The sequence below is a fragment of the Aquila chrysaetos genome, chromosome 17 (genome assembly GCF_900496995.4).
Source record: "Aquila chrysaetos chrysaetos chromosome 17, bAquChr1.4, whole genome shotgun sequence".
NCBI classification, from domain to species: Eukaryota; Metazoa; Chordata; class Aves; order Accipitriformes; family Accipitridae; genus Aquila; species Aquila chrysaetos.
Genome location: NC_044020.1, coordinates 22,450,508 through 22,477,874, shown reverse-complemented (window position 1 = coordinate 22,477,874; position 27,367 = coordinate 22,450,508). Strand labels below are relative to the sequence as shown.

General features: G+C 42.9%; 1 protein-coding gene across 1 annotated transcript; it reads right to left on the bottom strand.

Annotated features, from left to right (window-relative positions):
• Nucleotides 1–21,745: 21,745 nt before the first annotated feature.
• Nucleotides 21,746–26,128, bottom strand: FGF6 (fibroblast growth factor 6). The gene is made up of 3 exons (XM_030040551.1): nucleotides 25,482–26,128; nucleotides 24,465–24,568; nucleotides 21,746–22,401 (listed from the first exon to the last, which is right to left on the bottom strand). The coding sequence occupies exons 1-3, from the start codon at nucleotides 25,819–25,821 to the stop codon at nucleotides 22,225–22,227; spliced, it is 621 nt and encodes a 206-aa protein (XP_029896411.1). The 5' UTR covers nucleotides 25,822–26,128; the 3' UTR covers nucleotides 21,746–22,224.
• Nucleotides 26,129–27,367: the final 1,239 nt, after the last annotated feature.

Genomic DNA, 27,367 nt, shown 5'->3' with positions numbered 1-27,367 from the left:
CTGTGACATCTGAAAGCTTCCCACGCCCCTACCGTTAGATCCAGGAAGAGCAATCCACTGCACTTTACTTTTGCTGAAGGGAATGACCCTTCAGACCTGAATTATCTTTCTTTTTCAGATATGTTTATTCAGATTCCCACCTCCCCTCTCAGTTTCCAGACTACATTCTGATTTAGTGGAAACATCAAATACTGCTAAATTTTTTTGCAAATATATCAAAAGGTGATATTAGGTTGTCCTGGCCCTGATTCCCCCTTCGCTATGTTGTAAGTTTAGCAGTGAGCCTGTTGGGCTGGTATTTGTTGCTCCGTTTAAGCAAAGGAAATTCGATATGAGCAGAACCCACTTCAAATAAGCTGTCCCTTTTATTTCTCCTGTTTCGAGTCACCTAAATAATTCAAAGTTGGCCAAACAACTGAAAATTACCTGTAAAACCCTTAAAAATTGCATGTTTCTCCCTGCATTGCACATCTGGCTGGCAGTCTTTTACAGAGTCATACGGGTTAGCATAGCCAGTAGATCTAGGATCTGGATCAAACCTGAAATCACTCATATTGGCACATTTTTATTACTTCAGGTACAGCAAGCAAGCTTGGAAGAACTACAAAGGGACACGACCAAGCTGAAAAGTAATAAATGGACAGCAATGGTAAAAATGTTCCAAGATACAATACCTGCTTTTCAGTTGTCCTGCCAATGTTCTGCATCTTTACAAACAGATTTTCTGATTTAAAAAAATATGGTTTCATTTATTGTATGAAAATGCTGTACTAATGGGAGGGACACTGTGTATATGGGTAAAACAATGATGATAGGAATAACAAGTTATAAAACTAGACTGTGTCAAGGTTTCTTTCAAAAATTAATACAAAACTGAAAAGAGTACCAAACAATAAATTAATAGGTTTTTTTTTTAAAGAAGCCTGAGGACTGTAATTGTAGCAGTCTTAGGTTCAGTTACAGTCTCTAGTTGGATGCAGTATGCAAAATTCTTAGTTTCATTAACAAGCTGTGGAGCAGTGCCATCAGCACCAAACATATTATGGATTGATACAACTGTAACCAACTGCAAAAGCTGATCTGATTTTTTTTGTTGTTTAAAATTAGCAAAACTCTGCCAAATTCTTCTGGCACACCTGTGTAAATCTAGAGACTTGCGTCACTGTATATACACCTGTGTAAATGACAGCATTTTTTAGCCAAAGTGTATAAGGGTCATATCTTAAACTGAGTAGACTGACAAAGCTGTCTTCACTGAGAGGCAACCTAGGCTACAGATGTTTTACTGGTTATAACATCTGAAATGTTTTAATTTAAAAGATAGCTTGGAAGGAAAGGAGGGTTATTATTTCTTCTCTTTTTTAAAGCAATATATCTATTTATTGTTGAAATTATCCACCAGTATTTTTCACTCTGGTACTAAAAGAAATGTTTGGGGGTTTTTTGTTGTTGTTTATTTGCTTTGTTTTTCTCTTGCTCCCTTTTATTGGACTACCATGGAAACGTGGATATGTATACTTCAGAAGCAGTTGCAAAAGTTTCTGCGAGAGGCACTTATAGGATAGTGTATCCTTTTGGAATCTTTTGTGATTCTTTTGTGAATGCAGTTTTTCTGGTTTGATATTTCATATTCATCATTACATTCTTCTGTGCTTGCCATTATGCACTGATCTGATCTCTCTCTGGTGTCTTAACTGCAGAAAAACTCTTCTCAGATGTTTGAAAAATTTATTCAAACCCCATTTTAGCACATGCCAATTGTGAGCAGCTGTTTCATTTTTTTATACATCAAAAAAGCAAAGACTACTTTCACATGCTTAAATTGTTTGCCATTTTCAAAAGTTTCCCATAGGGTAAGCAAAACTCCAGACTTTGCTGAGTTCTGTTTAAACTGCTGGGCTAAAGCAAATTTATTTAAGTCTCTGCTTGTGAGGATGATAATGCAAATTTTGCCTTTTCATAGACATTTTTTGTTTGTTTTAAACCTATAAATGCCCACTGTGTGTGGTTTCTTTAACAGTCCATTTCTTTTGTATTTCAGGCTGATCCATTTTTTTTTTTCTGTTGGTATGCCACTTACCTTCTCCTACCCATTCGGCTGTTGATGAAGTAACCAGGTATATGAAAGCTTGTTTACTTCTTCAGCTGTGTCTGTTAGTCTACTAGAAGTGATGACAACCTTTCTTCTCATGTATCATTATGCTGTTGCATCAGTAATAACAGTATTTCTGCAACTTTTACTGCATATGTCAATATTGCTTTTTTAGATCTCTATATGTTCTGAGATGTTTGACGAATCGAGACAGCTTTTCTCAGTTCTCAGTAAAGGATTAGCTGCAGAGCCTTACAGATTTTGCTGGTTTTAGAAGAAAGAAAACAATGGAACTGAATTTGAAAACCAAAAACATTTCAGCAAACTCAGCACTGCTGTTCTTTAACTGCTACCTTAGTCCAAATGGATAATTCAGGTAGTACTAAGTTTTGTTCAAATATGAAAATAGGTTAGTCCCTCCTGTGAGGAGCCTACACTTTTCAGCAGGTAAGAAGGAATGTGGGTGCTGTGAAAACAGCGGTGTGAGCACATGCGGAGCCTGAGACATGCTGGTGGGAAAGGGCAGGTCTGACCTATTCCTCGGGGCTGAACACAGACATTTCTATGGTCAGGATGGCCACGTTGCCACATTTCCCACTTCCCGTTGCAGGGATGCTACACAGCCAGTGTCAGGTGCCACGGTGGCAAGGGCTTTCCTTGGAAGCATCCTGCAAAGGCAGCTGCGAGACAGCCCAGAGGTACCACCCATGGTGGCTGTCGGGAACCACTGAGGTAAAGTGAGGAAATTCCCACTTCAGAGCAAGCTTGAAAGGAAAAGATGGAGAAGACAGGCGCCAGCTTGCTTGCTGAAATTTATTGGAGAAAATCATTGATGCTCTGCCCCTTAGTGGGTCTCATTCCCCTCCCTCTCTCTGCCATGCCTTCATCCCAGGCCTGCTCCCGCTGCCTCCTTGCTCCAGGGGCAGCACAGGTCTGGCCGAGCCAGTTAGTCTGGGCGCTCGGCTGGGCCAGGTGCCTCAGCTGTAAAGCCTGTGATGCTCGTGCCTCGCTGGTACAGCATGTGCTAGGCATGCTAGCCCAGGACACACAGCAAATGGGACACAAAACACTGAAAAATCTGTAAACGAACATCATAACTTTCTGTGCTGAATGAAGCAAATGTTCAGTGGAAAGTTTTGTAATTTATTTAAATATGATCCTTTCACTGCAAATTATACTGAAAACTGTACACAGAAGGAACTGAGTTAGGGTGCAGCCTGGGATCTGACTTTCCCCCATTTTGACTGCTTTGAGTTTCAGCCTTAGGTCATTTTTTGATCAAAACTTACTGCTTCAAATCTGTAAAACCCTGATCTCAGCAACTCTATGTCATCCCTTGTCCCACTGCTAGCAAAGTAACTCCTTTCTTTTATTGCTTATCACTTCAGTCAACTGCAGAGGACTTATAAGGGAAAGGCAAGCTTTTTTACAACAAACGTAAGTTACTACAAGTCATTTGCTCTCAGTTACCTTTTGCAGAGCCCTTGAAAGTGCTTTATGCATTATCACAAATTTTCAGGTTAAAAAAGGTGTTTCCTACTCAGTATAATGGGGTTGCCTTCCAGGATCCTCCTACAAGTAAAAATGCACGTACCCTCACAGTGCTGGACTACCTTTCATCAGGTAGAAGCACCTGTAACACTGTTGCTTAATAAAACATATTGACTTATATTTAAACAGGTGTATGTCTTGTCCTTTTGCAGAACTCTGTGCTATCTGGGTATCTGGGATGGCCTCAGGAAGCCTCTTGCTCTCTGCCGTTTCAAAGATCACAAGGGAATTTGGGTTGACAGATTTGAAACTACCTCTGCTTTTAACAATTTTCTTTGCACTGCATCTCTTCAAAGAGGTCAGAGAAATCAGGGTCCCTTCCCTCTGCCTCCCCTTCCTTAAAATCACTGTAATAACTGGCTCCGGGACAATCACATCTTCAGTGTTAGAAATACAAGGGTGGAGTGCCTCTCCAGAAGTTATTCTAGGAATAATGACGCACTAAGTCAACGGTATGTACAGTGGATGCTCTGTGTGTATGTGTGTGCATGAGCTTTTGCCACAGACTTTACCCGGTGTTGTTAAACACATCCTGAGTGACCTTATTTGGATGTCCCATTCTTGTCACACTGCCCACGACTAAAGAAAACATCCTGGCTAGGTTCACCTACGTGAAACAAATGAGGTAAGCACAGCCCACTGGGTCTGGGACCGCAGGGTGTACTAGCAGTTTCTGCAATGTGCATGCCAAATATATTGTTTTGGGTCTTCTATTTTTTCCCCCTCACCCTTTCTTTACATAGTAGACATTTCTGAAATCCATTTCCAGTTTCAGAAGTGCTAAGTCACCTGCACAGGCAGCTCAGACAGGGATATTGCCAGAGCAGCTTCCTCGATGCCTTTCTCTACAGGATGCGGGATGTATGGTCTTCTTGAGAAGTGCCTGTCTTTTCTTCTTGGCACTTTTCTTTCCAGTCAGACAGAAGACTGGCATAAGCTTTCAGCTCTGGTTCACAAGTCCAAAACGGGGGGCAGCTTTTTACCAGTGGCTTTAGAGACTGTGAGCTTTCAAAATTTAATGCAACAAAGACAGGCAGAAAGAGAAAGCCCCAATATTTCACTGTATTCCGAGGAGGAGGTAGGTAAGAAAACAGACTTCCCTGCCTGTAAATGTCCCAGATGGGCATTTGTGATGCTGGTTGTGTTGTTTTCCTCTAACTAACTGAACTGAAGGGCCTCATTCCTCCTCCAGCTGAAATCCTTGGCAGAGCTCCCAGCCAAAGCAGAACCAGTCCCTAAAAGGTTGTGTTTTCTGAACAGAGAGTGTTTCTGTCATTTTAAAGGGTCTGAATTTTCTTAGGTATTGTGGAATAGAGTATGGTTACAGTCTGTGATAAAAGCTGCTGATACCCTCCATTTCCAAAGAGATGCTTCTAGTTTATTGAAACAGCATCTCCCGAGTTGTGGCACCAGTTCCTCTGGGGATGGGAAGCCCCTTGCACATGTAGGGACCTGCTTCTCTTGCAGCTCAGGTCAGCACCTGGACACAACCAACGCCATAGATCATCTCATATGCTTGGTGGTAGGTAGATGAGAGGATGCCCTTGCCCTAGGGCAAGACAAATGAGAAAAGTTGGTGGGGATCTGAGGGTGGGTCCCAGCACAGGAGTAAGTGGGGGGCAAGTGGTCAAGGTCGGAGGTATAGGCGTGAGGGGGTACACAAGGAAAGTGAAGGAAGAGGGCATGAAGACAGACCTTTTTTCACGTTTGTCTGTGGTAGCTGCTGCCCTTTGTATATGAGCAAACTCTGAGGTAATCTGCTTGAGTGATGCAGGTGGTTGAACCAAATGCCCTTTCTCAGTGCCTTGTGGTATCAAGTTCTTCTGATAATCCATGGCTTAAAATATGTACATATATTTAAAAACACATAATTTCATCTCTTAGTGTGCAACTTGTAATTTCATCTAAGGTACTGTAAGAGTGAAATAGTTTCAAGTTAATTCTGCTCCTACACACATACTTGTATCAGCTGTCAGGTGTTCTTTCTCCTCAAAACTGGACAGCCCAACTCAGTCTAAGCTCTCACACTGAGATCTCTGCATGTTTTCTCTGAGCGTCCTTTGATTGTTGCTCTTGCTGCTCAGATCCCAGCCTGAACACCTTGATTCGCTTCAGTCCACCCTCTATAAAATAAAATCCACATGCGCAACAGTAAGAACCCGCAGCACTTCTCCATCCCTTGTTTCGCTGCACGACCCTTCTTTCTTCCCTGGATACTTCTCCATTGTTTCCTATATTCCCTGATGCTGTATAGCCGAATGCTCTTTAACCTGCCAGACCTGAGAGGAGAAGGTTGTTAAACCTGTGCCAGGCAGCTTTTGCTGGCTGGGTTTGCCATGAGTTGGGGTGCAGCTCCTGGGGTGGCAGAGCCCTGGCAGATGTCTGCAGGGGTGAAGAGCAGCTGAACCAGCAGCTGAAGTGTCTTGGTAGGCAATAACATTGGGTAGGCGAAGAATCAATAAGGTGTTCCTTTTTTTTAAAGAAAAAAACCCACAAAAACAACAGTAAGATAACTATAATACCTTCCCTTTCAGCTGCAGGGGAGAGGAGCAAAAAGATGAAAAGCAGCCTCTGAAAGACTCCTTTTGGTTACACTCTAAAGGCTGGAGCTTAGCTGTTTGTGAAGCATTTTGCTGACAGTGGCTCTGGTGTCTTTCACTTCTGTTCAGTTCTTCTTAGTACTGGAAACACAGTCAGTGTAAATAAAAATGTACCCTTGGGGAAGCCTTCTTTTCCTGTGCTGTTTTTCAGACTTGAAAGAGAAGCATTTGGGTGCTTAGGGTTGAAGGGAGCTTAAATTTCTTGATGCTCTTATCATGTTTGATGTTTGATTATGGCTGCTATATTGAATCCAAACCCTCATAGCCAAATGCTTCTGAAATAGTGTTGCTATTGAACTGGTCAAGGAATTTTTTTTTTCTCCTGCACGTCAACACACTGAAAGTAGAGAACTCAGCTTTATAGATACTTCTTTAGATGCATGAACACCTTGTCTCTCATAAAAACTTGTGGGGGTTGGTGGCACTTAGGTTGAAGTCCAATGTTGTAAAACATGCAGTCTTTGAAGGACATTTGGTTTCTCAGTTGCAATACGAGTATACTCTTGAGAAATGCATGCCCTTACACAGGGGGCTAGGAGGGATGGAGATGGCAGCCTTATAAGCAGAAGCAAAAGTTTTAAGAGACACTTTTTTTTTAAGCGATTGTTTTCTTATTTTATGTTTCCAAATCTGGTTTGGGGAGGAAAAATTCAGTATGCCCTCCACAACCCTTAGGTTTTCAACTTTACAGCAATGATATTTGATCTTGACATAGGTGAAGATAATGTCTAGGCAGTCTAATCTCGCCAGTCTACCTCCACAGCTTTGCACCTGAGTTTTAGTGATTATGCAAGTTCTGAATTTTTTTCTGAAGGAGAGATGACATTTTAAAAATGAACCTCTCTAGCATCAGTTTGGTTTCAGATGTAAAGAAACAAAGAACAGCCTTGCAAGATCTAAAAGATACACTGGTATTACAAAAGATTCTGACAAAGAGATTTGAAATGCAACTATAAAGTAATTCTGAGTAGTGTTTGCAAACCAGAGTGACATTAGATTAATGAATGGCACTGAAAAAAGGAGGCATTAAAACTAATAAAGCAGGAGCAGAACATGCAACATACTTTTTTACCTTAGTCAGAAAAAAAAAAAAGGAAAAAAGTGAACGAATTGGTTCCCAGCCTTCTCCATGGATGGTGCTTTATTTCAAACAGCCTGCTCTAACAGCCCTCTGTAATGTACACTTTCTGTACAAAACCTGTACATTAAAATTCATTAAGACTGAGAGTAAGTATCAGTAATTTAGGGTAAAATATGCTATGGTCACAAGTTGCAACAAAGGAAATTTTGGTTGGAGAGAAGTTAAAAATTCTTCCCCTGAGAGTGATCAAGCAGATGCCCAGAGAAGCTGTATCCCACAGCCTTGGAGATATTCAAAACCTGAGTGGGCAAGGCCCTGAGTGAGCTGATCTAGCTTGGGACTTGGTGCTGCTGTTATCTCAGCTTGGACTAGAAACCTCCAGGGGCCCCTTCCCACCTAAATCTTTCTCTGATTCTGTGACAATGGACATGGTAATGTATGCCACTGCATTCATTGACAGTTTCTGATAAACTAATAGGATAATTTCCCCTTGTTAGATAGAAGATGAGAATAAATTATAAACTTTGTTCTAACCTCGTTTTAAACTTACTCCAGTCTCTCGGGTTCACATGTTTCACTTGGTTCTGCCTCCTGGAAGAAGAGATAAAAAAACTTAGGTTAAAGAAATGAAGAAAGGAAAATGCAAAGAGGGAGTGGGGAATGCAGTGAAACTGTCAAAAGACAAAATATGCAGACAACCTCATCATCAGCCAAGGGCTTTTTTGCCATGGGACAATAATAACATACCATGTGACTGGTATGGTTAGAATTGCTTCAGTACAGTTGCATGTGTTGCTCTTTAGCTCTGAGACTTATTTTTTAGTGGGATCTCTTTAAAACTAAAATTCGATTTGAGAAACATTGGCCCTATAAGTTTTTAGAGTAATTTTTCAATGCGAAAACCTAAACAGTAAATTAAGAAGCCCATGACTGAACCAAGCATTGCTCTTGTACCTAGTACTTCCAATGCAAGGAAAGTAGAAAGATTTCCTAAGCTACTGCAAGACTAATATACGATTCTGGACTCCTTTAAAGCAACATGGAGATCAAACTTTGTAAAGGGCAGGGCAAGTTAAGTAACAGTGACTTCATTTTTTCACCTAAAACTGTGTTAGCTCAGCTTTGCTCAGAATCTGGGGTCTGTTTGTTGAGGTGCTTCTGTGACAGGGGCACCTGGAGCACATAGACAAGGATTTATTACATTGAATGGAAATCTGGCAAAGGTATGTCTTGACCTCTGCCCTTGATTCAAGTTTTCCAGAATTTTCCAGAATTTCACAGAATGGCTCTTCAGGTAGATTTGCAGCTACAATATTTCATTGTGTATTGCAGACACGATAGTTCTTCATGTTGTTTTCTCAGCCCGTCACACTGCTGGCAAGGAGGAACTTGAGTGACATGTTGCGACCTGGATGCACAGGTTCATCAGCTGCTGGGACACTGATCCTGCACCTGGGCCCTACTGATCTTTGGCCATTTTCACAGCTGGCACAAGCTAGTGTCATGCCAAGGCTGGTTGGGAAATGCATTCTCTTTCAAAGAAGACAAGCAGGCTGGTTTCGTTGTCTTTATTGAAGTTTTGGACTCTCATCAAACTGCTCAGTTTTCTAAAAACAAAGATTTGCTGGCTGACTTTTTGTTTTTTAACTTAGAAATGCAACCTAACACTTTTTTAATTAAAAAAATGTTCTTTATTATCCTTTCCATAGCCCTAATGGACCTTCTTACATGCCAGAGGCTGGTTAGTCCCCCTGCCTAGCCTGAACATGACTATGTCTCTTTGACACTAGTGTGGCTTCAAGAATCCTTGCTGCATGGTTCATTCATCCCTCAGTCTCCACTTCTGGGGAAAGAATTGAGGTGAATTCAAGTTAACACCTTCATGACAGCTGATGACGAGCTCAACGTAAACTGAGGTTGTACAGAATGCAAACATAGGTAAGAAATTTCATACAGAAGAAATTTGACAGTCACCCAAGTGGCTTGTAGACCTGCATGTTGATTGTTATAGGGGTGTAGAAAATAAATCCTATGTGATATTATCCTGTCTTCTTCTGAAATCTGCAAGTTCACCTTTAAAATCTGCAACACAATGTCTACAGGTTTGCTTAAGATTTACAGAATGTGACACTCATACATGTCCCATACGTGCCCGCTTCCCTTTCCCACATTTTCTATCGCTCTAGTCATTGCCTTTGCAAAATGTTGTTTTCTGGAGAGCTGGCATGGAAGGGCTGCAGCTTATCTGTCTAGATTCTGAAATCTGCCCTGTGGTACAGTTTGCCCGTCATTGGCATATCCAGTTCTGCTGACCTGCCTGCCCAGGTAGTGTGTCTTGTGTAAAAAAGTGTGTTCTTTCTTCTGGCGTGCTTGCTTCTAGGTCCTTAGGAATACTGAGGATCCAGATATACAGCTGCAACAAGAAAATCAGTTCATGCATCCACCTCCTATTGCAGTACACTGCGAGGTGGCTAAAAGTAGGCTGACTGACTGTTTTATTTTGGGAAAATTCTTTGTTTTATGTAAGGTCTCCTATTTCCCAACATTGCTGTTAGCCTAGCACTGGGATTTAGTGCCTTTGCATAAGGTTAACTACATGATTATATTAAAGTACTTAACATTTTCACTAAGGGACTGTGGATCAAACTAGGCAAGATCATGAAGTTAGAGTCAAATAAGTTGCTTGTGCTACTTGCTGTTCCCATCAGCTCAGCCTGAGATCTGAAAGCCTTGCTGTGTGTAAGCATTGCCAAGAGTCAAGGCAGGGTAAGGATTTGTCATGTGTCCACTACTTTGCAGTAACTGCTTGTGTTTTGACCCTGTGGTAAACGTAAGCTGGCTTGTCCCTCACTGGATAATGAGGTAGTTAAAGTGCTATTGAAAAAGATGATGATCTTACTGAATGGCACCTATGCTAGTTATCATAACTACCTTCCTTATGTTTTCACAGCAGATCTATTGCCTCTTCAGTAAAGTGGAAGATTTGTGTTGGCCCAGTGAGCCCTGGGCCTAGGTCACAGAAAGAGTAACCCCAAGAAAAAAAAAAAAAACAGGCTCCAATCACCTTGAATGACTCAGGATGGATCAGTTCTCATAAGAAATATTTAAGAAAAAAATAGATGCTCTTCTCCGGGCAGCCCTGAAACAAATATAATTGCAAACAACTCTGTTGGTTTATGCGTTATCGCTAGTAATTGCTCATTTGATATAAGTTGGTATGGTCACATTGTCCTTGGAGGAGCTATTCTAGTGCTGCGAGCTCTGGTCCATGAAATCATAAGCACACAATAAAATTGTGAATTGTAAACAGTTAATTTAGGGGACAGAAATTTAGTCTGATCAAGGCATTTTGGTCCACACCCTGTAACAAAAAATAACCAACAATAATATGAATGCACGCAATCTAGGATTGAATAATATGTTCACATCTCATGATCCAAGGACACAGCTTGTTCAGCTCATTTGGACTTATTGGCCCCTTGGATTTTGGCCAAACACTTTTCAGCAGACTACAGCTTCCAAAATAAACATGCTTTTGGGTTGAGCTGGATGCAGAGCTTGGCTGGAGAGAAAAAAGAAATCTCCGCTTGTGGCTGCATACTTGGTTGTTTGGTTTTAGGATTTTTGTCCAGTGACAGCTATTTCATCAGCCAGGATTGGTCACTGCAGTTAACTGTAATTCCAATTTGCATTATATATATATATTAAACCTAGAGATTCCCACATTGTTTGTCTTAGCCTCAGTCTCCCTCTCAGTTACCCGACAGCTGGAAGAGATTCTTACTTCCTCCTTTACTCTTGCATTCTGACAAAGAAACCAAATGTCCTCTTGGCTTCTGCTGAGTCACTTGTGATTCCAAATGTGAGGCACAAGAGCTTGCAGTTGGGTCATTTTTCCAAGGAACAAAGTTATCTCTAGTTAAATGTGTGGGACCTAATTCTGTCCTCCATTACTTAAACTGATGCAGAGCAGGGTGGCTTCAGCAAATGCCAAAAGTAAAACCAAAAAAATCAGAATGCAAAAGAGATTTGGGGCTGTTTATTTCCTTTTATGAGCATATCTTAAGTTACATGGCCAATACTGACCAGCACTCTGAAGTCACAGAGACACCTTTAGATCACGGCCTGCAAATGTCTGTCAAAGATGCTGAATATCCTCTGCTTTCCTTAGCAACAGTGGGAATGGAATTAAGCATTGCTGAGCTCCATAGGGACCGGATTGTTTCACAACATTTTAATTTGTTTGCAAATCACTTAATGAAATCCAGACAACAGCCTCACCCCATTGTCATGCGCTTACACAAAACTCTCTTAAATGAATGTCTGGCAGTTCCCTTGAGAGGCTGGAGAGGGAATCCCCGGGTTATAGACTCTCTGCCTTTGCCACTCCTTGCCCTCTGAGACTCCTTAGTGTAAGAAAGACTATCAATGCAACCATTAAAAAAACAATGGCATATTGGGTTGCATTAGCAAAAGCACAGCCAACAGATCGAAGGAAGTGTTTATCTCCCCTTTGTGAGGCCACATCTGACACCATGTCTAGTTTTGAGCTCCACGTTGCAAAAGAGTTGTTAACAAGCTGGAGCAAGTCCAGAGAAGGGTCACTAAGATGTGTGCAGACTGGAGCACGGGATGTACAAGGAAAGGCTGTTGGAGCAGGGTTCGTTCAGCCTGGAGAAGACGAGGCGGCAAATCTGGCTGCAGTTTCTCTACATAAAGGACAACATAAAGAAGTGATTATTATTAGGATACAGAAAATACATTGCCAAGGTATTTGTCCACTCCCCATTTATCAGAATTGTCCCAATCCAGCAGGTATGGTTAACAGTTTTCTACATCATCGGTTTTGCAGTGTCCCCTGCATAGAAGAGACAGCGCAGAGAGTGCATTTTGTCCACGGTCACAAAGGAATCCCGTGGCAGAGCTAAGAACTGAGCCTGGGCCCCCCAAATGCTAGTCCAGCACCTTGTACAATGCTCCCTGCTGCCTCCTCAGTTACAGAACCCCAGTGCGAACCTCTTCCCAGAGCTGTCTTTCTCCTCCAGTTCCAGAACCAGAAAGATTGTACAGAATTACGAAAATTCATGCTAACCTCTCCCTAATACTGCCACTTTCCGGACAAACATGTTGTTCATCTCCAGAGCGATGATGATGTATCGCAGTCTAGGAGGTCCCAGGTGAGGCTGGTCAGGGCCATTAAGGCTAATTAGTGCCCTCGGGGCTCTGGCAGCAGCCTCTCTGCCCAGCCAGGCGTGTCCTCGCACGGGTCTGGGACCACTTGAGGGAATACATTGCTGTGGGGCACTAGTGGGGTTTTATGGGGTGCCGAGCCAGGACAGAAAGAGCAAAGTGGAAAGGGAGGCGGCAGGAGTGACTTAGGGCTGGGGGCTGGTGGTGGGGTTTGGGCTGCCGGCCCCCGATCAGCCCCAGGGGCTGGGTGGGCCTGAGGGAGAAAATGGCGCCGCCGGAGGGCTTGGTGCTGTGGGGATGCCAGAGCCCCGGGGCAGGCCGGTTCCTTGGGAGGGCCTGTAGGGCCCGGTCCCCCGCGGTCAGAGAGCAGCTCCATGGCGCTTGCCTCGGGGCTTGGGAAGGCCTGAGCTCGCTCTCGGGGGGCCGGGGGTTCCTGCGGCCAAGCAGCTCTCCCGCGATGGCCGGGCAGGGGCAGAGGGGCAGGCCCACAGCTCGACGAGGAGGGTCACGGCGCCTGACGTCCTCACGTGGCTCTGGCCCCATCCGGGCTGGTTTAAACAAGATGGGGCCCAGAGGCACGCTTGGTCAGGCCGTTGGCCTGGCCTTCTGCAAGGCTGAGATTAGCTGGCTGACTGACGACAGGGTCAGGCAAGCCCTTTGCTTGTGCGGCATTTTCCTGACCTGTGAGAAACTGGGCCCAGCTCTCACCTTTGCTGTGGCTTCTCCTCATGGTTCCTAAAAGACAGGCTTTCCAGAGCTGCTGGAGACCCCGTGAAGTCCCTGCTGCGGTGTCCGCCGTGCAACACCAAGTTTCAGCAAGGAGAAAAGGACCAGGAGGTAATTAGGTCTTCAGGTCCCCGTGAGATTTCAGCATTGCATCCCAACCCCTTCTCCCACTCCTAGGATCAGCGTTGGGATCCTGCGCAGAAAATCATAGAGACTGGACTGGGGGCTTAAATACACTGGGCAAGCCTGAACCTGCTTCCTACCTTCCTTATAGCAGCATAAATGTCAGGTCACATTTACCTACGTAATGTACAGGGTGGCCCTTTGGTCTCAGACTGTGTCAACCGGTTACTTCCCAGTAGATTCACTTTTAAAAGAAAGAAAAATGTATTAACACTAGGATGTCTCACATATCTATTGTTTGAACTAGGGAGAATATTTTTCTTTTCCTACAACACAGACAATAAGGACCTGTTAAATAAAATTTGATATTTTCTGCCATAAACTTTCTTGATCTAAAAGAAATGGGTGAAAACTCCTGAAAATCAAAATGTTTTCAGTTATCACTTTTCTGATGTACCTGTTTGCATGTTCTAAGGAAAGTAAACAACTTATCTGAAAGTTTTGTTTTTTTTTTTTACTGAATTGAAAGCCTATTTTTTTTCTTTCAGGAAACCTCTGGCTACATTTTTTCATGGAACTGTACTACAGTACCTGCTGCACTTCTAGAAAAACTGTGCTGGCTCAGTAGTCGATGGAGAAGTGGCTATAGCATTTGTATAATGCTCTAGCTTTTGCTGGTGAGGTAAATCTCTGTTCAGCAAATTTCTTAACAATATGCTTGTTTCTAAGTGTGAGTGACCCCTCCTGTTTTTGTAATTTTTTTTCTTTTTCTGTATTTCTTTTTCCCCCGAGTTATCGTTTGTGCAGGTAGCACACAGCCCCCTGGCAGTCACAGCACCAGCACCTTCCCTGGGGCTCCTGGGCCTGCAAAGAGCATCTCCAGTAGTTGATGAACTGGAGACTGTATCATTCGTGATCACTTACGGTCCCACAGCACTATTTGTAATAATGGGCTCAGTGAGGTAACAGGGAAAAAAAAGGGATTTCTTAGCATGCTTTAAAATTGCTGTCTTCAGTATAATTTGGGAAATGCTGCTGCTTCCTGCTTCCCCACTCAAGGTGCTCCATGCAGCTGAACAGTATTTCCTGCCACAGGTGTCACGAGGAATAGCAGGGAGATTCAATGAGCCTTGCCATTTTATATCACAGAATCACAGAATGGTTTGGGTTGGAAGGGACCTTTAAAGGTCACCTAGTCCAACCCCCCTGCAATGAGCAGGGACATCTTCAACTAGATCAGGTTGCTCAGAGCCCCGTCCAGCCTGAACTTGAATGTTTCCAGGGATGGGGCATCTACCACCTCTCTGGGCAACCTGTGCCAGTGTTTCACCACCGTCATTGTAAAAAAATTTCTTCTTTGTATCTAGTCTTTAGTTTAAAACCATTACCCCTTGTCCTATTGCTACAGGCCCTACTAAAAAGTCTGTCCCCATCTTTCTTTTAAGTCCCCTTTAAGTACTAGAAGGCTGCAACAAGGCCTCCCTGGCACCTTTTCTTCTTCAGGCTGAAAAACCCCAAATCTCTCAGTCTTTCCTCATAGAAGAGGTGTTCCAGCCCTCTGCTTATTTTTGTGGCCCTCCTCTGGACCTGCTCCAACAGGTCCATGTCTGTGTCCTTTAAGGCATTCTGTGTGGCACTGCCTTTGATGCCTAGGCTCAGGTTTTATGTTTGCAAAAACCTTGACAAATCTTCAAGTTGGAAAATTTGGAGTAAAAGCAAAGTAGTTTTCATGATCCATTTACCTGCCTAGTGTTATGCAAAGTTGCTCATCAAGAAGACACCTGAAACACAAATACCGTGTTCTGTGGCTTCCCAGTTCAAACTGTGACTTTCCTGTATAAGGGTCCAACAGACACTAACACTCTGGGTGACCTGAAGCCTATATCCAATCACAGCCATGAGGTGGTAGCCTCCTTTCCCCCTGGTGCCCAGGCCCGTGGTACAGAACCCATGCCTGGTCTCTGACATCTAGTTGCTAAATAACAAAATAGCCACCAGAGGGCAATAATAATAACAGCCAATAAAAAATTGCAGTAATCAGCCTCAGGAGGTCAGACTCTTTCTACCTGTCCCTAGTACCGCAAGCGTTAGGTGGCATTCAGATTTCGGAATAGCACTGCTGCCGCCCTTTTCCCTGAAAGTGATCTGGGGTTGCGCTGAAGCCACGCAATTCATGTAGTTGGGTCTTCCCCCAAATCTTGTGTACCTATAACTGAGGTAGCCTTGCATCTGTGAATTGTCTGAAAGCCTTTTTTTTTCTTATTTTCCTTTCCCTTCAGGAGATTGAATCCTTCAGATGATTTCTGCAGCCATTTGTGTTGGTAGGGGTGAGTTCCAGTAGGAAAAACATTTTCCATTCAGTGTGCAGGTCAGATGTGACTTGTATCAAGGCCTGACAGGAAGATGCCATCAGCTCTTAGACTGCCTTCCAGCAAAGCACGAGCTGCGCTGGTGGCCCCTTGAGACATCTGTCTGTGATTGACCCCTTTTGAGTTGCTATCCAGAGTTTCATCCAGAGCTTAATGAATCATGAGGCCGTCACAGGGGCTGTTGGAGGGCATGGGTAGAGGGGATTCTTCCTGATATGACCTCCCCTAGCTTTGAAGTTGATCCTGCATTGAGATGGAGGTTAGATTCAAGCCCTCCAGCAGTCCTTTCCCATCTAAATATCTGATTCCATGACCAGGATGTTCCCAGGGCAATACCTGTTTAGCCCTTAACTTTCTTTGAGCAGAAAGTGTTTCCTGCTCTTTCATATTTACTTCCCCCCCACCCCCTCCATCTTTCTACCATTTCTGGGCAGGTTTTGCTGGCTTCAGGAAGGTGTAGTGCTGCCCGCTTTCACCTGTGCTCCTCACACTGTAACCTCCAGCCAGCTCAGGGCTGGCATGTCTATCAGGAGCTATTGACAACCCAGGCTCATCAAGCTAATGAAAACAGCACCTGCTGCCTCATATAGATGGTGGCTCATCAGAGAAGCCAGAGCCTGAGTAAGTGGACAGATTATGGGTCTCTGCCAATGGCTTCAGGCCAGGGGACACAGAAGGCAGCATGACTGGGGGGAGGAGGGAGAGAAGGGACATGCCGGGATACTCCTGCTCTGCTCTGGGTGCAGGGAGAGACTTTTCAGAGGAGTGGTTATATTTTCAGTGACAAGTCAGACAAAAAGACTCGGAAGGAAAGAAGAGACTAGAGGAACAGGATTGGTGCAGGGAGCTAGGACAGGTGCCTTTTTAATCCATTTGACTAATTTTTTTGTTTAAATTGCATTTGCCCTTGTCTGTTAAAGCTTCTCCTTCCCTGACAAGCATCCTACAGCTTGTCCAGGGCGAGCAGTGGAGAGTTGCTGAGGCAGGAACCCAAGTTGAAGTGGTGAGGGGAAGGATAAGGTTACAGTGTTGCAGGTGTACCTGTAGAAACAGGTACATCATTAAGTTTCAAATTACCTGGGCGGAAGCAGAAAATTATGCAAACCGAGCAAAGTTCAGCCAAAATTTTTTCCTGCTCTTCATAGACGTATGGGGCTTAGCCACCATCTCTTGTCCCCCAAATTACCTGAAGATTTTTCATCCCTTGAGCTGAAAGCACAGAGTGGGAAGGGAGCATGGGAACCATCCGTGCCTCCCAGGGCACCTGGGCACCTACTGAGGTGTGTCTGGCCAGCATCACCTTTCAAAGTGCAAACAGCGATACAGGGAGAAGAAACTAGCCTGTGTCTGAGGGGGGGGTCTTGTGAGCCGGCCATGTGTAGCCTTTTCCTAGCCTCTGCAGATGACTCCTCACCAGATCATTTCTGTTTCGGTTTTGCTGGGGCTAGGTTGGTTTACATCAGCTGCCAGTTTGTCCTGTTGTTTCCAGTCACTGCCTGTGGGCTGTGTCTCTTCTCCCGTTCCCAATTCCACCTCCAGTGACTGGCCTTCGAAGCTGTAAACAAGGCACTTCTATAGCAGAGAGAAGCATTTCTTAACCCACCAGTGAAACATAGTCCTCTTTCAGAGGAAACGTGGCACATACGCAAGGCAATGACATGCAAGGGTTTACTACGACTTGTAAGTAAAGGGAGTTATTATGGGGAAACGTAGGCAGCTGAAACACAAATGCAGAGAATGGCGTTTAGCCAGCATGGTGCTGCTGATGTTCTTACGCTCCTGAGAAGGGCTGCCAGCAGTCAGGGCTTTGGAGACTTGTCCGCTCTGCGATATCATGCTGGTATGGATTAAACAGTGCACTTGAACCAAAAAGCAGGTGGCACACTCCCAGCTATTGTTTTCTAATACCTTAGTCCGTGTCCCCAGGCTGGGAGAGGTCTGTAATCATTTAACTAACTGAAGGACTAATTAAATGACAACCTGGGAGTGGAGAAAGGGAGAGAAAAACTTACCAAATCACTGAAATGTAGCAGTGTTTCCAAAATACCCAAAGATGGCTGCAGGAAGCTGCTCTCCCAAGTCCCGGGCAAGAAGAAAATGCCATTTAAAAAAAAAAAGCCTTTCTTATTTAATGAAGTAAGGGATATGCATGGCCAGTTACGCACTGAAGAGCACTAGCAACAGGAGAGCAGCACTAGAACCTCCCCAGGTAAAAAGCATTGGAATTTAGACAGGTGACTATGACAGCTCGTCTTTAATCACATCACACTTTTATTTTCCTTCTTTTCTGTGAAACTCCCAGGTTCTCTACAAGCACAACTCTCTTATGACTTCGCAGCCAAGAAGTCTGAAGAACACAAAAGTCTACCACAATTTTAAGTGCACCAATACATCCTCTGGTTCTAGAGATGAATAATAACTGTGTGTGTGGGGGGGCGTTAATAGAGCAGCTCTGAAGCAAGGAAAAAAACAAATGTTAAGAGGGATTTGGAGTCAAAACACTACCAAAAATGTATAAAAGTTTATTTTATGAATACATTAAACTATTGTGCGCAGCACATACATATAAAAATAGAAGCAATTTCACAAACGATTGGACAGTTTTGTGTTTCTTGCAAATTTACAGTCTCAATTGTGAGTCCATATGGAGTCAGAATATGAGGTATATTTTAGTGAAAAAAAAAAATAACGTGAGAACTTTGGCACCATTTTACTGTGCAAAATAAAATCTTGGAATTGAAATAGTTAGTGAGGTATACAAAAATTACTCTGCTTTTCCACTGTGTGTGTGTCTGCATCTCTGCATGTTTGGGGAAAATCAGATTATTTAAGAACATGATTCAGTTCCAGTCAAGACTGTTTTCTAACAGAGGTGGATTAGGTCTTAAATTATTATGGGAACTGCCTATGGAAGAAGAAACCTTGAAAATAGGTATCAACTCCACAGGAGAATCCCAAGTGGAAAATATGGGTAAGACAGGCTGGTGTGGGGCATTCACAGCAATGCTTTCAAAGCTTGTAGCCCATTTCATGACTCCGTGTTAATGCACACTGAGATGAGATATTCTTTGAAAAGGACCACTGCAAGAATTGTTAATAATAGGTTCCTGATTTGGCCCTGATTTGGGAAACTCCTTTACTGTCATGAGTTTTCTTTATGTAGTCACGTATCCATGGGACTCTTTTGAAGAAAGCGTTGTTTGAGAGTTTGCCAGACTATGCCCATATTCTCTCCATAGCCTCTGTATCATATACATTCAGCTTACAAGTGGTTTGTTTTGTTTTGTTTTTTTACCTCTGTGCCAACTCAACAAAGTTATCCTGGGTTGTGTAAAATGAGTGGTGGTCTTCCTAAATCCCCCTCCCCTGCAGGTAATAAGGGCCTGAGCAGGAGGAGGTGGAATTTAGCTAATGAAGCACGAGGCAGAACAGGATCAGGCCATTTCCCAGGCAAGTTGCATAACTTCTTGAACACTGCCACAGTGCATTCTGCTACCGTGAGCTGCCCCTAGACTGCTTGCACACCCGCAGCAATGCGTCAACACGTGCCTTAACTCCTCTCTTGAAAGTAACCATGCATTCACTTAAGAAGCACCTCTGTCAAAGTATCATATCCAACTAGTCTAAACTTCCACAACAGTTCAGTACTGCACTATTTGTGCTGGAGGGGTTTCCTGCCACAGTTATCACTCCTCACAATGGCATCTTTCATTGTCACGTCTGACAATGATGTGATTCACTCTCATATTAGTCAGGATTCCTGGCACTGGGAGACCTTTTTTGATTTCAGGGTTGACTTCAATGTTGATCTGGCTGACACTGATATGTAATAAGGAAAAAGCAGTGGTGTAAAGAGTAACTCAGCAGAGTGACTGGTGGGGCTTTCCAAATGCCCACCAAAACCGCATCCGCAAGGGTCTGCAGTTCTTAAGAACAAGCTCAGCCCAGCAGGCTGCGTCCAAACAGACTTCTTGTGACCTGGTCTACCGTTCGTTCTTGCTGTTGACCAGTATGTGCAAAATGGAGTCAGTGAGTCTGATTCTCACCTTTTATGCCAGCTATCCCATTATTTATCAGTACTGGCAACCGCAAATTACTCTAGACTGCACTGGTTTAAGAGGGAACAGACTTCATCCTATCCTAAGGACACTGGTTTAAGCTGTAATCAGAAACAAACTTGTGTGTCAGCATTCAAGCTATGATTTCTTCTACATCCACGTACTCTTCCATCCTTCTTCAAACTTAATTTCAAAGACAATTAGGAATATAACACAAGGATACAGGTTGCCAGCTATGTATTTCAGCACAGCTGTAGTCTTTCTATCTGTACCTCTAGGGACTCTAGGTCAACGTAACTGTCTGATATCCTCCAAACTTTTCTCTGACCCACTTTCCCCACTCAAAGCATCCTGCTTTTTCTCTTAAAATGCACATTTGTCCAAAGCAAACTGCCGCACACATTGTGGATGAACAAAGCGTGCCAACTTGGCTTCTCTCTACATACTGCAAGATCAGAAAATGAAGAGTAATTCCTTTCCTTCACCATATCCAAAGCGTCCCGTTCATGTACTGTAAGCAGTATTCTCTTCTTTTTTCTCTTCATTTACACTGTGATCACCACTTACATTTGAGCAAAATAAATTCAAGTATAAGTCACACAAAAGGAGCTGGAAAACTGTATCTTGTTCACAAAACAATTGTCTTGAAAATTTTTCAGAAAGCGTGGCTGTAGATACATCCTTGTAGGTGAGGTCTTTGGGCCAAATCTTCTGCAGCTATAAACTGGTAGTCTTACTAGGCTGGTTTACTCCAACTGAGGATCTGGCCCTGACAGTGTTTTTCATGCATGTCAGAAGGCTCAAATTCATCATGAATAGACACCCCCTGCAAATAGAATGGCATGTCAAGGCTGGACATAGCCACATTTTGGCTGGACGTGGGAGATTATCTTGCACTCAGATGTTCACTTCTGCAGCAGCATGGTCCATCTATGCTGAAAATGCTCATGCTCTGACATTGCATTGAATCTAGTTTCAAATTTAGGAGCACGCCATCAATGCTGGAATCCCAAGGCTTCTGGTAACTGACATTTATAGTGACTATTGACTTAGGGCCTCTTAAAATACTCTTTCAGAGGCACAGAGAATGTAGCTTCATTGGTGATCTGGAAAAAGGTTGTCAAAATAGTAAGGCAAAGTTATGCACCATTTGTATGGCTTCTAGGAGAGCTTTGGAGAGTATTTCATATAGCTTGCTGTGTTGTCTTTGAAACTGATGCTTTGCAAGTGACAGAAATTGGAATTATGGCACAAATTCCTCTGTCCCAACCCAGGAAGGCATGCTTATATAGCCTCCTTCTTCCTCTGTCCTTCATACCTCAGTGAGGTATGATAGAGAAGAACAAAATATATGTAAAGGAGTAAATAGAAGAAAATTCAAAACAAAGAAGTTTTCTAAAATCAGCCTTTGCTGGAAGCTTTCACGAATTTCTTACATTTTATAAAATGCATCCTGCAGACCAGTTCTAGTTCTTAGAGATTAACAAGGTTCAGCCTATATGAAATACAGTGCCTTTAAGTATTTATGTTCTTTTATGTGTGTATGCATATAAAGGCACCTGGACATCTAGAGACTGGGATGATTGATTCATTAAAAGTATGTAATTACACAGATACACACTCACACATCCCATGTCTATATATAGACATGTATTTATATTAAAGATGTACACATCTATATTTGAGGTGAGTCTAAACTAAGCTCACAAAATGCCATTCAAAATCCTCAGCTCCAAATATATTTTGCATTTGGGACCCATCTGTGATTTATCCTGTGGCCCTTCCTAAGGGAAATTGATTGTAGGTCTTCATTTTGCCAACAAGTCCATGTGAGGAGACCCTGGAGAATCCCTTCAGAGACAGAGGGGCTCTGAGGGTAGACAGTTTGCATGTGTAGAAACTGTTGTGAAATTGGCACCCTAATGATCAAAATAGATTGAAGACTTTGCAAGACAGGACACGGTGTGTAGAAAGGGAGGTGCAGGCAGATATTCAGATGGAGTGAACTGCCTGTAGCTCTGGTGAAGCAAAGTCATCTGATGATTTGGCCCATGATATGTAAACGGCTCACTATGAAAGGTTATTATCTGAGGTAATTGATATTATTTAGTAAATAAACTATGATTGATTAGACGATTACCCACAGCCATTCTATGTCTTCCAAATACTTCCTTTGCACTCCAGCTTGCACTTTTCTCTGTTCAGCACCAAAGGAGGCACACAGCCATGTAAAAGTTGTACAGAGTAGAAGAGAAGCAGCATCGTAGTACATATGCTATGTGATTAATCTAGTACAAATATTTTTATCCAAATATACACATACATATATAGATTTTTTTTCAATGAACAGTATAAATACTTTACCTGGGAGATTATTCCCATGTGCAAAATGAAACAGTTTTTCCTGGGATTTAATCTTCTGCTTTGCTCATGTTCATATTCTCGGTAAAAAGTGTGTCACAGTCATAGCAGGAGAAACCTTGTTTCCTCTCTTCACTCTCCCATGTTTGCTGAGTGCTATGTAAGCACCACTGTAAGCATTTGATTCATATGCATTGTAGTTATTGGGCAGCAAGGTTTCTTTGAATTTGCACTCATCTTGGAAAACAGCCTAAAGAATAGGAAGGGGTGGGGGAAGAACAAAGCAGGTAAAATAAATATTTCATAAAGACTCAAGTCATTTTTCTTACTAGCATTTTTACAGAAGAACTTGTAGTGTGCAACAGGTGGTGCCACAGTGACGGCATCCAACAATAAATCTCCCTCCTCAGTGCTAATTTGGTGTCAGATGAACTCAGATGCCACCTGTCCAGATAATGGACTGTGTACTTCCTGTGACAGATCAAGTTAATTTGTCATAAATCATGGATTTCTTCATTTTATTTGCAAGCAATAATTTCTGTCAGTGTCATGCCCTTTCGCCCAAATGATGTAGCTTTATTTCACACCTCCCTTCTGCAAGAGGTCCTGCAACTTATAAAAGAATGATACGCTGGCTGTCAAAACCTTCGGTTCTCTTACAAACAGCAATGTCCAGGGAGAAGAATTTGCTGGAATAAGGCATTTGAATAAGACCTCAGATTAGGACTAAATCTTTTCTGTTGTTAAATCATTAGTGATATTATATTTGACTGCTAGTGAGATATGCAGAAGGTTCTAAGCTGGGAAAACAGCTTTATTTTTCTTCATGTCACATCACGTAAATTCAAGGAGAGGGAGTTATCTGGGAGAAGAGGTGCAAGGACAAGCAGGAGACAAATGCAGAGCAGCAAGGAAATTAAAAGAGAAAGCAGAACAATTCCCCAACATCAAATGTCTGGCACATAAGACACCACCAGTGCTGTTCTATTTGGACATCTGTGTAATAACACCATTCAAATCTTGTAACACTTTAACTTCGGGCACTGCACTGTGCAATGGAAAATGCACATCTCTTACAGCTTTTAAAAATACCTTTGAAAATAAACAAGAGTGGATTGAAACTGGGGGAAAAAATCAAAGGGAGCTCTGAAGTCAGACCCTGCATTTCTTTAGAAAGACCTAGTCAAGCAAAGCAGTTGGGCTTGCAGCATTGTTTAGGTGCTTGAAATCAGACATGATTGTAAGAATATTCCTGGAGTGGAACCTTAAAATGTCCCACTGTCATTATCTGTGTGAGAAGGAATCAGTCAGATTAGTAATGGCTATGGGTCCTTCACAACATCTGGTATTTTATTAAGCAGCTGAAAGGCTTTGTTGAAATTACAGCTGTTTCAAAGAAAATGACTTTGTTGTTTCTTGACAACAGAGATGAATGCAATCACTGCCATTCATTACTTCGAGAGGGACTGCTTTTGCCTATTGCCCAGAGCCAGCCTCTTTCAAACACGCTTCCTAACAAGCGCTTTTTCTGCTGAATGTTGGGACTGGAGATGCCTTGCTCAAGCCTCAGAGATTAAATTGCATTTAGATGGCATAGCTAGCACTTTTTAGATGAGGATGATGCTGATGGTGTTTCAGTATGACTTGCATACCATTGTTAATAGCGCTTACTGTTTTCTCACCCTCTGGGACTGATCTCACAAAATTGGTGATTAAAATAACCCCCAGCGCATATGTTGACTCTGTAGGGTAGACTTCCTATTTATTCTTCATGGTGTGGTTGGTTTTGGTAGGGGGAGGCATGTGGTCATGATGTTACTAACGGTAGCTAGTATAGATAGCTCTAATTGTACCTCTTCTACACACACCTGTACGCACACACATAGGCATGCAATCACATACACACACACACACATGCTTTCCCTCCTAGGGGTTTTTGCAGAGCACACCCTTTTGCTTTACATACAATGCAATGCAAAAGGGAATCAACAGGGTTCAGCCCTACTAGAACGTGTTTGCAGTGCTGAGCCCTTAGAAGAAGCCATCTAATTAATCCATACTATTTGCAGAATACATTCATTTTCCTAGGGTGCTCCTGGTACAATCTTATTGGAAAGCTTTAAAATAACAGACCTCTAACAGCCATGCTGCTTGTTGCATTAAATAACACTGATGACACCAGCCTGGGCAGGCTCCCTGTAATTGAAAGGCTGTTTTCTCTGCTTGTAATCAGAGATTTCCAGGAGGAAAAAAAACCCCAAACCTTTGCAGCCTTTGTTTAAGCCTTGAAAAACTATTTGCACTTGTACTCACTGTTCCATATAACTTCCCCTTGTTGTTCATTGCAATGAAGAGAGCACTTTTCACACCAAACAGGCTAACAACACCTCTCTCTACAGTGGATATTTCAAAGAGACCTAAAAAATAAGAAGTTCAATAGAAGTGTTATCACAGAATTTAGAGCTAATCAAAAGCAATTCAGATACAATTTATTTATTTTAAAACCCTAATGAACTTGTCATATTTGCTTTATTAGAGTTACCTCCCTAGTCCAGCAAGATAGAAATACAGAGAGAAGATCTTGTTTTTTCCTACATGCTGTAGGATTTTAAAATATTTATTCTGGAATTGTAGTCACATGCTGTATAATCCTTTCACTCTATCAAACTCTCTTGATCTGTCAAACTCTTGGGCTTTCTAATACGTAAATTATTTTTATCTAAAATGCTATAATTACAGAGTGTTTGTTATTGAGCTTCAGAGAAGTGTGGCTTGCATTTTGAAGTCCCCCACGATATCTTAGCTGCAAAAGATTTTAGCAACTGCCCTCTACAGGAAATTCAGATCCATAGGGCTAATGCTTTTCTTTAATCTTATGGTAACAGAACAGCACCCATAAGAACAGGCAAACCAGGAACAGCAAGCCCCTTCTGTGACTGAGTGTCCCAAAAGTACTAGTCGGCTAGGATTCAAAAACCATGCTTTGGCACTCTAAGCTCAGCGACAACCTCCAGAATTCAAAAGGCAAATGAGAAGGTGAGGAGTGAGCAAATGCAGCAGAGAGACAGTTTTCAACCTGGTTTGTCTTTTCTCATCTGTGCAGTAAAGCAGAGTAAAAATAAGTTGTATCTAATTTGGTCTAAGCATTTCTAACATGTTTCAGCCTGGAGGGTTCTAATGTTTATTGATCCCAGAGACTTTTAAAAGGCAACAGATGTAGCACAGATTAATAATATCAAGTAATAACATTTGCATTCTATGAAGGGTAATTACGAGAGTTCACAGCAATTAAGTGACATCTATTCTATTTCATTTCTGGATGCAACTCACTGTATTGGTTTTCATTGTGAACTCCGCTTATCCTTCCGTCTGGGAGGATTTGAAGGTGAAACCCGATGCCCACGTTGCAGTAAAGCCTCCGCTGCCTCTTGATTCCTAGCAAATAGTCACTCTCCCAGTTCACATCTGACTTCTCCCCTGACATCCCAGCAATGGACCTGGACAACAGAGATTGCCATCCTCTTTCCAGCAATGTGCCATTAGTTCTGCTTACAACTGGATGTGTTGAAGCAATCCCAGCTAGAAAACCCAGGAGAACGAAAGCAGGCAACGTCCGGTGAATGCTGGCTTCGCAGGACATAGTGATGAGAAGTCTTTGTGCAGTGGCCATCCGGTTCACCTCCTGGGCACGTGGTCAGAATTAATGGCCCTAAAAATACCGCCCTTCTTGTTTTTCTCCCTTCAGCATGGTGGCAGAGGCTTATTTTTGGAAAGCAAATAGAGATTGCTGACATGAAACTAAAGCCTGATAGCAGTTGGGTTGGAAGCAGAGACAGGCCAGCAGGACTCAAACTGGTGGGGACCATGTTTTGTAGATCCTGCTCTCCGGTGGGCATCCTCAGTTATATTTGATTGACCCATCTTTATAGTGCAGAGGCTGTCCCTCCCCACATCATCACTCTGACATCAACAGCTTGCCAAAGGTAAGCCTGCCACGGCTGTAACACTAACCTGCCGTCCTCCCGGGCTGGCTGAGGTTTGATGAATGCTGTCACCCAAGACCGGAGGCAGGAGTGGGGTTTCATTGGCTCTTGAAAGCAAAGGAGTCAAATTGGTTGGGCAGTCGGAGGCCTCACAGGCGGCTTCCTTATTTAGAGAAGAAGGTGTAAAAACAGTTATGGACCTCATCAGTGAGCAATGCAAACTTTGCAGTCACTTCCTTGGTGGCATGATCACTGGGTGTACGTCAGGGCAGCTCAATATTTGGGGAGAATTAGCTTGAAGTGGCCATTGCTCTTTTTGTATATACCCAGCAAATCCAATGCACCTCTCACTATAGCGGCCCACACACTAACAGCTTGCCTGTACCCCTGAAAGGAGTGTTCCCAGCTGGTTAACAGAGAGGTAAGCCATGTTAAAGGGAGAGGAAGCCCCAGGTCTTGCTCCCACTGTTTTTATGCAAGCACATTTCTGCTGCTTGTAGCAGCAATTCTGCTGAGCAGGGCATGCAGGCTGGAGCATTGATCTTGCAGTTACATGTAGCTGGGGACGTTGATATGTTCTTAAGTACTGATGTTTTTCATTGAGGTGACTTCCAAATGATCACATTTATTTGGAGAGGGTGCGTGCCTCTTGCAGGGGTGCAAGTGTATTTGTGTTTGCAATCGTCTTGCAAACAAGACAAGGGCTTAGGTAATGCGTTAAAGAAGAGGAAAAAGAGAAATGGCCACACCTCCCTACTGTTTCACTGTCTCTTTTCCTCAAGCCCAAATGCTCTCTTTTTTTGTAATAATCTATGAGCATCTTAATTTTCCTCTCCTTCCATTTGCTCAGACTGTCTTGTTTCCCCTCATTTTGCACTGATGCTGTTTCAGCTTCTTTGGAGCTGGACAGATTAGACTTTTATCTTAGTTAGTTTCATGGGACTTATTAACACATTAGTGGGAGGAAAATGGCTGAGATTTATGCAAATATTTCTGCCATTATGTCTGTCAGCTTCTCACAGCACAGAACTTGTGTCGTCTGTGTCATTTGAGATGCCTGCACATTAATAAGGAGTGTACCTGGAAGTGTAATTGAACTGAGCACACCCGGCGTGACATACAGTTTCACATTAACAGGGGTGTAATATGAGGCCTTGGATACTGCAGGCACTCAAGCAGGAACACCATGAGTGAAGGGGAGGCGATAGCAGCCCTGAGGCAGGTGAGCAGTTA